Source organism: Pseudopodoces humilis, chromosome 9 (assembly GCF_049639895.1).
Source record: "Pseudopodoces humilis isolate 2021_Gansu_Grassland_sample_001 chromosome 9, ASM4963989v1, whole genome shotgun sequence".
Lineage (NCBI taxonomy): Eukaryota > Metazoa > Chordata > Aves > Passeriformes > Paridae > Pseudopodoces > Pseudopodoces humilis.
In genome coordinates, this window is record NC_142208.1 from 7,599,150 (window position 1) to 7,612,167 (window position 13,018).

General features: G+C 42.3%; 1 protein-coding gene across 5 annotated transcripts in view; it reads left to right on the top strand.

Moving 5' to 3' along the window:
- Positions 1-13,018, top strand: part of FAM13C (family with sequence similarity 13 member C) — a 116,351-nt gene that overhangs the window by 72,033 nt on the left and 31,300 nt on the right. For all 5 annotated transcript variants that reach the window (XM_088059677.1, XM_088059678.1, XM_088059679.1 and 2 more), the window contains 3 exons: positions 1,588-1,644; positions 3,264-3,462; positions 7,983-8,104. In XM_088059677.1, coding sequence (XP_087915803.1) covers positions 1,588-1,644; positions 3,264-3,462; positions 7,983-8,104 — 378 coding nt within the window. The remainder of the gene's footprint in view (positions 1-1,587; positions 1,645-3,263; positions 3,463-7,982; positions 8,105-13,018) is intronic.

The following is a 13,018-nucleotide window of genomic DNA, read 5'->3' on the forward strand; positions in this document are numbered from 1 at the left end:
CTCTCTGAGGCACACCCAGGAGGGAGAGTTTGTCCCTTTAGGGGATGCCTGGAGTTTGCTGGCTGTGGCTTGGCCCATCGTGCACACCCCACCTGGTGGCACCTTCTCCTTCTCTTGTGTCTGTGCCAAGAGCTCTGCCATCCAGCTCTGACCTTGCCACTCTCTCCTCACAATGCATTTTCTTTATGTTGTTTCTTCCCTCTGAGATATTCCTTCTAGTTTTACAGACAGGTTCCTGGTTCCTTTCACACTGGGCTTCCTTATTCAAACCCCCAGTGTGTCCTGTGCCCACCCCTTGCTGTTTCCCATGAGGTAGTCAGGTGTTGGCCAGGGGGGAGGGTGTGACTGACATCCAGAGGCAACAAGGTTTCTACAGTGAATTTTTCCATTTAGCACATCAGGCCCTGTCTTCCATCCATCATCCCACTTTGCCATGTAGGGAAAGCTGCATTCATTGCAGGAATATTGTGTGATTAGGGTGATTTGCCACTGTAGTTCTCTGCTCCAGTTGTAAGCTGCAAATGCTTTCATGCATATGCTGATGTATTCAGGAAGTGTAAACACTTGAGTGGCCCTTTAAATATTTTCTGCTGCAGTCTGACTTTTGATATAGACACCAGCAGAAGACTGGTGGGGAAGAGGAATATATTAAAACCCTTGCCATCAAATTGCAACATAGAGCTATGAATGTGTCACTTAATGTACTCTCTTCTAAGTGGGGCAGTTCTTCTCAAAATTTTACAAGTCAGCAAAAGTACAGGCTGCTTCCCCCATAATGAAGAGATTCCTCTGCCAGAAAACTTCAAGGGATCCAGGCCTCCTTAGTGTCTGTGCCCTGTGAGTATGAACTGAGGGTGAGCAGAGGACCCTGACTTTACCAGGCTCAGTGTTTGCATATTTTAGGAGTGCATGCTTATGGATGCATATTTGTTTGAAGAAAGATTGCTCATGGGCTTTGCAGGTTAAATCACCCTGCAAAATTAAGCTAGACTTTGCTTGTGGCTTAGCATATTTATCCAGACTTCTCTTTTGATTAGGCAGCCTTAGGACAATTCTTTCGTTTGTAACTTAAAGGAAGTAATTGATTATAATTTTTCAGGCATCTTAAAAAATAGTGCTAGTTCACTTTTTAAGACTAACTCTCACTTCATAATTTAGTTGGGGATTCCTTTTCCTGATACACAAAAAGTGACTGCTCTACCATAGTTAATATTTCTGTGAGTTTGGGAGAAAAGCATCTTTAGTTGTGTCTAATTATTCTTGAGGTTAATGTGAAGTATACTATAAGCAATTAGAATACAGAATTCCTTGTAATTTTCCTGTGTTTTTTTATGGTTACATTCGCATTCCTTTAAATTATTTCCATTTGTATGAAAAATGATATGCCAAATTTTGCACACAAGAAGATCTCAAATCCTCTTCTCCCTCTGAAATTTGAAGGATCATGAAGCAGCTATGGTTTTAAATGACCTTAACTAAAACATGAGGAAAAGAAATGTGTTTATAGTTTAAGCTGCACTGTAGTGTTACTAAAAGCTAAGTTTCTGCAGCTGGCAGATCTGTAATTATCTTGTATTCATTTTCAAGGTGTGACAGGTATTCAGACTCTGTGCATGAAGATCAAGCAGGCAGCTCCAGTCCCAGGTACTCTCCTGCAAACTTTGAAATCCATTGACAGCAAATGAAGCTGTGACTGCTTCTGTTAAACCATTATAAAGAAACCTTTATTCACAAGGGAATGAAAAAGCTGCTAGTATTTCTGGGAAATATGTATTTATCTTGTGTACTTTTGTGTGATGAATATGAAGATTAATTACTGTTGCTTTTATATAAGTAAATATATTATGGTCTGTATTAACTTCACATCATACTCCTGTCATTCAGATGCAGCTGTGGTGTTTATACACTTAATTTTACTGTACAGCAGCTGATACAAAGCACTAGTGAGCAGTTTTCCAACTGTGCAAGGATATGCTCATTGCTGAGTGTGTCTGGGAAAAAAAAATCCTTCAAATTGTCATTTAATTGAAGTATTCTTGAGGCATGCCTCTCTAATGGCTATATTAGTATATATTGATTGCTAAGGTATGCAATTTAACCTTTCAGGAAGATTTAAAAACCTTAAAATTAGCGACACTTGTGCACACTCTTGGAGTGCCTGTGGGCTATAAAGCTGTAACTTTAACAACTGCCTTTTGGAGCACACTTGCAGAAGGCATGGGCAGCAGTGGTGTTCAACTCCATAGGCACCCTGCAAGCATTCATCTGGATGCTGATGGGCTGCAGATGGAAAGTGAGTTTGGCAGCCCAAAATCCTTAGGAGAAAACATTGAACTAGCAAGTTTCTCTTTCTGAAAAAAGAAAAAAAAAAAATCTGGAGGATTAAATTCAACAGCTCTTGACTCCCTCAGCTGTGGAAGTTTCACACCAGGAGAGAGGTCATCTCTCAGCTAACCATTAGGATGCTACCAGTTGAAGCTACCATCTGAAAACCAAGCTACAGCCAAGGATTTTGGAGCAGCAATGCTGCCCAGCTCACGCTGCCAGCTCCTCGGGAAACCTTGCCTTCTGCATTGCGGTAACTTTGTGGTGCCACGGAGATGCTCCCAGTGGAAGGCATGAGACCAGGTTAAGGCTGGACTGACTGTGTGTGGATGACACTAGCAAGGTCTCCTTGGAGAGAGCTCTCACATTGTAGTTTGGATGGGGATTGAAAATGTCTGTCCCAGATCCCAGATTAAGCATCCATGAGTAACAGTGACTGTTTAAGCCACCAGGTGTGCTCTTACACCAGGAGGATGTTTTCTCCAAACACATCTCTGGCTGTTCAGACCTTACTTTGAGTGACTTCCTCCTTCCCTTTGTGCAATGGCCCTCAAAGCCAGAGACTGTCAGAAGGGAAGTATGTTGTAGAGAGGAATTACTGTCTGTGATGATATTTTTGTGAGATTATAGCTCACTGTGAATCACTGGGTGGGGGAAGTCTTCTGCATGAAAAAGACAGTTTCACATTTTATTTGGGAGATGTGAACTGTAGGTCTGAAGCCCAAGAGTGCTTCTAAAGCTAGCATTTAAGTAGCTCCACCTTTTAGTGTGTAATAATGCTAACAGTAGTTTAGATCCATTACTGATGTGTAGACTACTAAACTTAGTAAAAGTGATATGCCATAAACAGCTAAGAGCTTGTTGCTTTTCTTCCTTCATAATGTTTTGACAGATGTCTGAAATCCTGCCTGATGCATTTCAATTTTATTTTCTTACAGAGACAATGATAACAAAGAAAATTACCCGGACAACTCTGCTGTTTTAGAGGAAAGGCAGCTGCCTTTGCAAGACACTCAGCAGCACAAGCAGCAGGTTGTGATTGACTGCTGTCTAAAGCCTGAAATGGGCAACTTAAAGCTGAGGAAACCTAAGCCCATTGTAAAGCTAGAAAATGGAAAAAGCCATGAGGAAAGTCAGGTAAGGAATAAACTTACCAGGGGTAGGCTTGTGGCACAATGTCTAAGTAACTTTTGAAGTGCAAAGAGGGACTCCCTGGTAATTCATGGTGTGATTCGAGATCCTGCAATTATCTACTGAGATTTCCAGGGACCTGCAGTGTGTAGTACCCTCCTGCAATAACAGTTTATTTCTGCTAGGGAATTGCAGAGAGGGTTGTGCTGCAGCTGCTTTCAGAAGTGAGTGGAGAGCATAGCTGAAGATGTGCAAATATTTCTCCTCAGTTTTCCTGTGTTTCCTTGCACCAAATACAAAACTAGGTAGCTGCAGCACTGGATTAGACAGTTTCTGTTTTGTTTATTTGATCAAGGATCTCTGACACTGGTATTTGGGCTGCAAATAGAGAGATTTCATGGTTTTCCTTAATATTAATTTCTGTTTTTCTCATGTTTAAATAGTAAGTCCGCACCATGAGGACAGTATGCAGTAGCAGTGCTACCCTCCACCATCTTCCTAGGTTGAGCTGGGAGGAGCAGAACTGTAAATGTTGTAAAAGGTATTAAGGAAGACTAGAAATGAGGAAGCTTCTGCTGCTGTCTCTGGAGGTACATTTGCTCTGTTGACTCCAGACTTCCACCGCTCAGCAGCTGCTGAAAATGCATCTGTTCTTCCCTGGTGCTTCCCAAGTCGTGTTGGATGTGCGCTGTAAGGGGTAGAGCTCTAGTGCAGGTTTAGCCCCTCAGATGGAAATATTCTCATATCCAAGACAGTGTTTATGTTGGTAAATGTATTGGTCTGCAGTAGGCACAAGGCCTGACATCTGCAAATACAGATGTCTGTGTTTACATAAAATTGTGCATACACAAATACAGATGACAATATTTCCATCGTTTCTTTGTTGTATAACATATTTGTCTACTTTTTTGTCTCTCCTCTCTTCCTATCTGTGGATAGAAATTTGCAGAACTCTTTCTGAAGTGCTTCAAACTTATCATAGACTAGGAATTATTTTGGACCAAGTTTAGAATGGGATTTCATAATTTTAAACAGAATGTCTTACCTTCTAAGTGAGAACTGCCCTTTTGAATCCTGATGGAAAATGAAAAGCAAATGGCAAATGGTATTATCATTATCACAGTCTCTTTCCGAATATCAATGTCAAACTCTTGCCCTAAGCTTCCTGCCTGTTTTTCTGGAGCTCATCCAGAAATAAAACAATAACTGGTTTTTGTGTGTGTGTGACTGTACTGCATTACTAGGAAATATTATTTAACCTGCAGGGAGATGAGGTGTGCATGTGTATCATCTGAACAGAAAAAAATTTTGGGAATTTTGCCCCGTGAAGAGCAAGTAGAGATAGATCAGGAGGAAAAGTCATGAAGAAGCGGTAAATGGGGCAAAGTATGTCTCATAGGTCATCTGTTGCTTTTTCAGCCTCTTCTGAGCCCCCTGTGTGTGTTCTGCCTGTACCTCTCATCCAACAAAAGCCAATACAGTACAGATTTGCTGCTCTGTGGCATTTTACGTGGCCCTAAGGGGTTAACTGGAAATGGTGAAATTCTTTCATGGGAAACTTTTTAAGTGTATAATTAGACTGCCATAAAATACCAGTGTGACTTAAGCATGCAGCCTTTGGAAGGAAAGATGGTGCCAGGCAGATAATTTTCACATGACTCAAGGGCTTGAATTAGGAAAGATAGAAGTGATGCATGAACCTTCCTTGGTGAAACTCCTTGCCACTAAGCCACTGGATGGGATAAATGAAGTCAAACAGCATTTTCTGAGCATATGCATTTATGAAGGAAAAGCAGGATGCACTGCACATCATGGTTAAACTGCTCATCCTTGTTTTCCTGAGATTATTGACAGAGTGCTTTTTCAGCAGTCTCCTCACTTCCCTAGCCTGACTTCTCTGTGGGATCAGAAAGAGTGACACCAGAGCAGTGACAGAATCTCTGTTAAATCTGTTGCTCTGATAAGCCAAGGAACTGTTTGCTATTCACTCTTATGTTTTATAAACATGTGAGTTGCTTTTACAGAGAATTGTCCCTTTAAAATTAGAAGAAGCTATTAGGAGATGAATGTTTGCTGCGTGTGTTGGAAAGATTAAAATCTGTTTGGATGGGAGCCATTTTTGTGTGCTGTTCTAGTAGTGAGAATCCAAGGGGTTTCCATTGTAGGAAGGTCACTGAGAGGGATCAGACAGCTATGATCAAGTAGAGGAAAGATGGCCAGCTTGAGGATTTTGAGCTTCACAAGGCTCTCAGCTGGAGTGTGATTCCTGTGCCTCTGATATTTTTGGTGTAAGTGTAGCCCTGTGGTCATGTGTCTTTGGTCTTCATGAAGGAAAGGTTATTAGATTTACACTGATGATTAAAAAACCCAAGTGTAATAAAAGAGCAGAATCAGGTGGCTTCACTTGACCACTTATCAGATGACAAAATGTCACCAGAATAAAGCTGTACTTTGCATGTTGCCTACAGTTATTTCCCTGGGGGCAGGGGCTGTCTCTGGAGGCAGACTCTGACCTTTCCAGAGTATGGGAAGACAGGAGGCTGCTGGAATGTGACTGCACTGCTGTACTCCAGCCATTTGGTTTCATCTTTTCCATGGTTCCATGAGCTTCCTTAGCAATTCTGCAACACTCATCTATAGGGAATAAAGTGAATTAGGATTTATTTGACTTGAAGCATATGCCCAGAGCATACTCCAGGAAGTCAGTGTGAGAACAGATGGTGAGGAATAGAAAGTCTGCTTTCCTTGCCCAATCCTTTTTCCTGTCACTCACCTTTGGGGGCACAGTCATGAGTGTGGATTCTTGAATGAATCAACCTTAAATTCCCTATTGATACTGGGACATATTTACAAAAGGATGGTAAACTTCCTAGCTAATAGGCAGAGACAGTAAGAATTCAGCTTTAAAGTTTTATTATGAAGGTAAATGGCTATGAAAATGACATGGTGGCTTGACAGTCAGTGCCTAGAGATGAGAAGGCTGAAAACTGCTGAGTTAAGTTCTGTATTTAGAGTATAAATGAAGTGTGAAAATTGCTTGAATGTCAAAGAATTTCCAATAATTTGACATTAAAATTGTGATTTTAAGTGTGCAGTAATCAAAAAGCCAAAGCTGATGTTGATACATCAGCTGCAAAAACACATGAACACATCAGGCAGTCTGCAAGTTTCACTTCAGTTTCTGGGTATATTAACTCTGTTAATGTTTATTATGATGCAACTTCATTGTAGAAGTCACCCTGTTTAGTGAAAAAGGAACAAAATTGCATTAGAAGATGGGGCTCTGCTGTAGGTGCCTGTGACACATCAGGATTTCACTGCTATTTAGAAAAAGCGATTCCATCAAGGGTGTTTCCCTAGTTTACTTGTTATCACCCTAATGACGTGATTTATAGGCAGCAACAAACATATAGAAGAGAAAAAAAAATACAGAAACAACCAAAAGCCACCCAAGTCCTCAAAGATCAAGCCTGCAAGCAAAGGCTTATTGCCAGCACATGCTCTTGCTCTCAGCTTTCCCCTTCATCCAGCAGAAAGCACATGGAATTGCTGTGCTCCTTCTGCTCTGAAAGTTCCCATCTGAAGAGTTGTATCCAAACTTTTGACTTCCATGCATCCAACCAAGCTTTGAAACTGGAGCAAAGTCAGGTATATTGCTTTAGCAGGGAAGGGAGCTCTGTTGTTTTGCAGAGCACACTGTATTTTAATTTTTTAAACTATTAAACTAAAATATTGGATTACAAAAGCTAATAAAGAGGTATGAAAAAAAGTCCCACTTTGATGATCACATTTTCAAAGGTCTTTGTTAAGTTATTTCATTGCGATGCAAAGGAAATAATACAAACCATTTTATAGGTAAGGAAACTAAGATGTGCCAAACACATCTTTTTACAGCCCTACGACTGATTTTCAAAAGCTTGGACTTAAATGGATACTTTCCTCATTCCTGTTCTTTTACTCAGTTTTTTGGACTAAATTGCCTTTTTTTGTTTTCTGTGTAGAAGATTGGGTGATGTGAGGTTTTTTTTCCCCTTACTGCCTTTCCTTCCCCCCAGAGTAATACTCTATTTGTAAGGCTACACCTATGCTAGGGAAGGGAAAGAGGCAAATGGTTAAATTTTACACACCTTATTTAAGTGAGCTGCATGTGCCTTTTTCAGCCAGACTTCTTTTTGATGATACCCAAGTAATAAAATCTTATTGACATGTGAGTGAATAATTTCAAGTGAATTCTTTGTATAGAACCTCTTAGCTCTGAAGCTGACATCTGTTATTTAAGTAATAAACAGAAAAGTTACAGTCTGCTTTGGTTTCAGAAACTGTTTTCCAGTAAAATTACATACTACTTTGTTTAGAACCTTTTATCTTCTGTGTTCTCCAGTTGTTTCCAGAGTAATACTGAAAAATAACAAAGATCCTCAGCCAGCATCTGGTCTCATGGAGCAATTTTTTCCTGAAGGAAAATACTTATCTAAGATTGGATTGGTACTGACAGCGTGCATTCACCTTTTTTTCTCTTTGTGCAGGAGCTGGAGTGTGCATTGCCAGGCCTCATGGAGTGGCAGGGGAAGGCTGGATCCTCAGCTAATAACTATGCACAGAACGTGGCTTTGAAATGCCAGGAAGCAGTCGTGAGATTCCAACCAAGGTAAGACTTGGGATAGCACAGCACATTTCACTTCTGATTAACTGTAGGAAAGGCTAATTCATTTGCTGCCTTCTGCATAAAATATTCAGACTCCTGGCTCTTGTTGGCAATGTATTCTCTATTTATACATCTAGGACTGTTTGGAGAAAGCGGAAGGGATAAAGATAAGAATGCAAATTTCATCATTCTTTAAACTCCTTACATCTGAAGCAGAAAGAACATCCTTGGTTTAGAAACTTCTGCTCCTCTGTGCCAAGTTTCAAAAATACTTCTCTGCTTCTTTCTTTTCCCTCCGGTGCTGAATTACTTCTCTGTCTCAGAGCTGCATTCTCTGAGAAATAGGAATGAGAACATTCACACCTGATTATAGCAAGGGTATCCATTTGTGTACGGTTTAGACTCTGGGTTCTGTGGCAGCTCTGCTTGTTCTGGTGCTGGAAGGGCACTGTGTGTTCAGGGCTGGCATTAACCAAGTCTTGATGGCAGATGGTAACTCATGGATGGTAACTCATCTGGTGATGAGGGAACTCAGCTCTGGTAAACATTGGAAGTCACAGTTTTTATTTTCATCCATCATGGCCACACAAAAGGCTAAAAATGGGGTTTCAAATCACCCAACTGACCAGTGAAGATCTGTCCTAAGGACAAGATTTAGTCCTTACTAAATCTGGGGGCACTGCTTTACAAATTTCCCATGCTCAGATGCCAGTTTGGTTCTGCTTTTCTGTGCACAGAGTTTTTGTCAGGTGAGCCAGGTCTCTGCTCCTCGTCTTGATGTGCATGACAGCCTTGGTGCTCTGTGACAGAGAGTCTGGCTGCCTTTGGGGGGTCTGAAGCAGCACCAATCCATCACAAGGATGCTCAGGGCACAGCTGGTTGACAGCTAGAGCTCACTGGCTCGAGGTTTGTTTGCAGTCAGGAGTGGGACAGCCAGTTACAGCTGCCATCCAATGGTACTTTGGTGCTCTATGTGACATGAATTGGTTGCCTTCTCTACAGCTTTTAGGAGGCAACACTGTAAATGATCTTAATTTGGAACTCAAAGGAAGGTGTAGCAGAACGAAAAAGCATTTACTTAGCTTGGACAGCAAAGTGCTTTTTCCCTCCAATGCTTGCATGTGCAATTGAAACACCACATGTCATGAAGTGTTTCTAATCAAGAAGCCTGCCTTCTCTTTTTCTGGCATTCTTATGTGAGGAAAACATCCCATGGACTTCATGTAAAGAGGAGCTGACTGAGTGTGGTGTCAGATAGTCAGATCTACCCAGTGGCTCTGCTGGTGGGATGTTTGGATATGGGTAGGTAGTAAAATAACTGGTTAATTTTGAAAGGAACATGATGAAAGACACAGACTTTAAAGTTAGGAACCAGAGTGGAGAGTGCATGAATAAAACAGCAACGGCAGCCAAGTTCCCCTGTCCATTTTAACAATTCGGCCTTTTTAGTCTGCCTGTTTTTAACCATTTTTCACTATGCTATTTATTTTTGTTTAACACCATGGTACCTGCATAGAAAGTCTGCTGTCCACAAGGGATAAATTTGTTAAATAATGGTGCCTGGATTTACCATTCTAAGTGCTGTGAAAGCACGGTGATCAGACCCCAATTCTTGTCATTTTTCAGTTTGATTACATGAGGAAAAAAAAAGAGGTGACTTTATTCTCAAATAAGGAACTTTAAAAATAAACAAGCATTAACCTGTGGTCTCTGGCCTCACACACACTGCATGCTTTTATTTTAATTGTCTTTGAAATGACACTCCCACCACCCAGCTGTGGCAGGTTACTTACACTGGAATTCCCAGTTTCTGTATGAGGATTGCTGTGTCTGGTGACTCCTGAGGGTCACCACCAGCTGCCCCCTCCCTGTGCTGTCAGACAGCCTTGGCAGGGCCACAGCAGTGAGAGTCCATGTGTCAGCTCACACGGCTCTCTGGCTGCTGCAGCAGGCTCACAGCACTGACTCAAGCAACAGGCTGTGAAACTGCTGCCAGGGGATGATGTCTTGCCTTGCTTTCTGCCTTGTCTGCTGTGGGACATGCAGAGGCTAAACATTCAGTGTTGGCATCAGGCAGCAATCATAGCTAGATTTGGACAGAACATCTGCCAGCACCACAAAACCCACTGTCTTACTCTGGTTTTGCTGGGCTGCTGGTAAAACTAGTGATGCTTTGGGACACTGCACCTGCCTGTCAGACTAAAAGTTCTCTGGTCTTTTGGAGGAGAGGAGAGGGACATACTGCTGCAGGGGTGTCCCTATACACCTCTCTCTGTATATCAGATGTGTAGGGGGTAGCATGGGAGAAGAAGGATTTATTTGTTTCAATGAAGGATCAAGGTTAATTGTTTCTAGTGCATCCTGTTGTTACTTCTGCTTTAACTTAATTGCAGGGGGCTATAGCCCATTAGGCTCATTGAGGATTAAAGGTTAAATACCTCTGAACTCTACAGAGTTTTTTAAGAAATCTGTTCTGGTGAGTGTGAGGCACCTAAAAAAGAGACCATTTTAACTTGTCCAAATATGGCTTAAAGACTGCTGAAATATGAAAAACTTTCCAGTACAGTTCCTGTTGAGCAGCAAAATCTAAGTTTAGGATATTCTAACAAGGGATGCTCATAAACAGAAGTGTTACGGAGAAGAACAAACTGGGCCATGTAAGAGCAACAATCCACGGAATTATGACTTAGAAGTGTGTATTTTCTTTGAGGGCTTACTTTCATTTTGTGGTAACCACTGAAACAATAAAGGAAAGGTTTTGTGGGATTTGTGGGAAATGGAAGAGTGGACTTGAAGAGATTTGCAGCCAGAAGAATAAGGGAATAGTATCTTGGTTTTGGCTAAGCTGTACGTGACCCGTGAAGCAAGGATTCCAAGCTCAGGAGGTGTTTATCATGTATGATTTATGAACATCAGTATCAATTTAGTAGATGAAACAGCATCTGCATGGAAGGAAACCTTTACATCTTTTTTCCAGAACATGAATTTCTAATACTATTGCCAGTGATTACACTGGATATTGCTCTGGTCATTGTGTGCAGCTGGGTTTGGAAATGAGTGCAATATAATCTGCACCTTGATAGAAGGTAGATAAAAGTTATAAGCAGGTCCTGGGAACCAATAAAGGAATTGCCTTTTTTTTTTTTAACAGAGACTAGAAAAGCCAGTATGGAACAGTACACAGGATTACAAACTGGCCCCTGCCAGTTGCCTTCTCAAAGACAATCAGCAAAACTGGAGTGGGCTGTATGCAGTTACCTGAGCAGAGCCTGGTGCTTTCCTCAGATGCCTGTAACAGAGAGAAGATGTTGAAACAAAGCAGCCCTGGGCAGTGGGAAGGTCAATGCTTCAGGGAAGGCTGCATGTCAAGTCAGTGTGGAATTCAGAACTACAGTTTGGGGTGAAGTTTTCTGCCGAAGGAGAGTTCTTCAAAGTTCCTTCTCTTCAGCATTCCCCAAATAAATTGGGAATGAAGTGGTTTCATTTAACAGGGCTTATCTGGTCCCAGGGCTGGTCCCTATTCTGCAGTTCTATAACTCTATTTTTGGCAGAGGCTGTAGGGTGGCGGTTGCTGTCAGACTGTGATTGTTCTGCAGGAGAAGTGGAAATGCTGGTATCCCTGGGCTGCCCTGGATCCTGGGGTTAGCCAGAACCTCCCAGATTTTCTGTGCTTCCCTGAGTGGAGGCCCAGCTCTAGCAAGGCTTTCAGTACTTAAGTTTGCAAAACAGGTATATTTTGAGAGTGCAGTTCAGGTAAGAACTCTTGCAGTTTCCAGGCTTTCTGCTGAGAAACTCAGAGATGAGTGGGAGGCAGCAGGGAAGCTGCAGGAGTGTTGATGTCCACATGCAGACCTGCATGGCTGAGGCAGAGCCTGAGAGGCTGCATTTCCTCACCTGCACAGGCAGCCAGGTGAGCAGGGAAAAAGTTGGGAAATTATTGACCGGTTCCTAAGAACAGTTTCTTCAGAGAGGTTGGTATTAAAATATCCATGTTTATGGTTCCAGTGATACTTCTTGTACCAAGGCTTGCCTCTGGGCAAGCTTTTGGGTTGCAATGCAATTAAAGAAAAAAAAGCAAAAGGGGGGTGGGGAGAGGATAGAGGAGGAAGGTAAGAACAGCTCTTGCTGCAGCCCCAGTAAGGACTGTTCCTGCCGAGTACGAGAGCTGCTCATAGTAAGAATAACAAGTGCTGGCTGGATTACATAAAGGGTGGGACTAATGAGACAGGCACTGTTGCACTGGCTCTCTGTCTGCCCTCTTGTTCCAGCACTCAGGGGCTGCCCAGGGAGTGCCCTTGGGCTCTTCAAGGTGGATTTTTCTTTGGTTGAGGTGTGCACTTTATGTTCATCCCAAAGCCTGTTGCTGTTCTGCATTGCTTTCTAAGGAGTCATAGGTGTGCTTTTGGAGCATCCACGTGCAGTCCCATGTTGAGGCATTTGGATTTGATGATGTTTTCTGCCATTTGGGAAGGTCTCAGGAAGGAGCCTTCTGTTTTCTGGGTGCTGTTTGTGTGTTCTGCTGTTCTGTGAGCTGGTCTGCTGTAACCCTGGACAGGCTGCATCTGCCCCCTGACAGGGAACTGAGACTTCCATTTCTGAGCTGTTAACCTTCTAGGTCACTCTCACAGTGGGAAGGGTGGAACTGGCTCTTGGACTGGACACAGGGGAGGAGTATTGGGGCAGGATAGACTGAAGGTGACTCTGGAAAAGGAGTTTCATCCCACAGAATACTGTGAGGTTGATGGGCAGGACTTACCCTGACATCACCAATGCCAAGATACTGCACACGTGTGGTGTTGTGGTGCATAAACACATAAATAGCCTGGGGATGGGTTTGTGTGGTCAGAGTTGGACTGGAGTGAGATTTGCGAGTTACAAAATGTAATGTTCCTTTCACAGAGAAAACGTGGTTGGGAT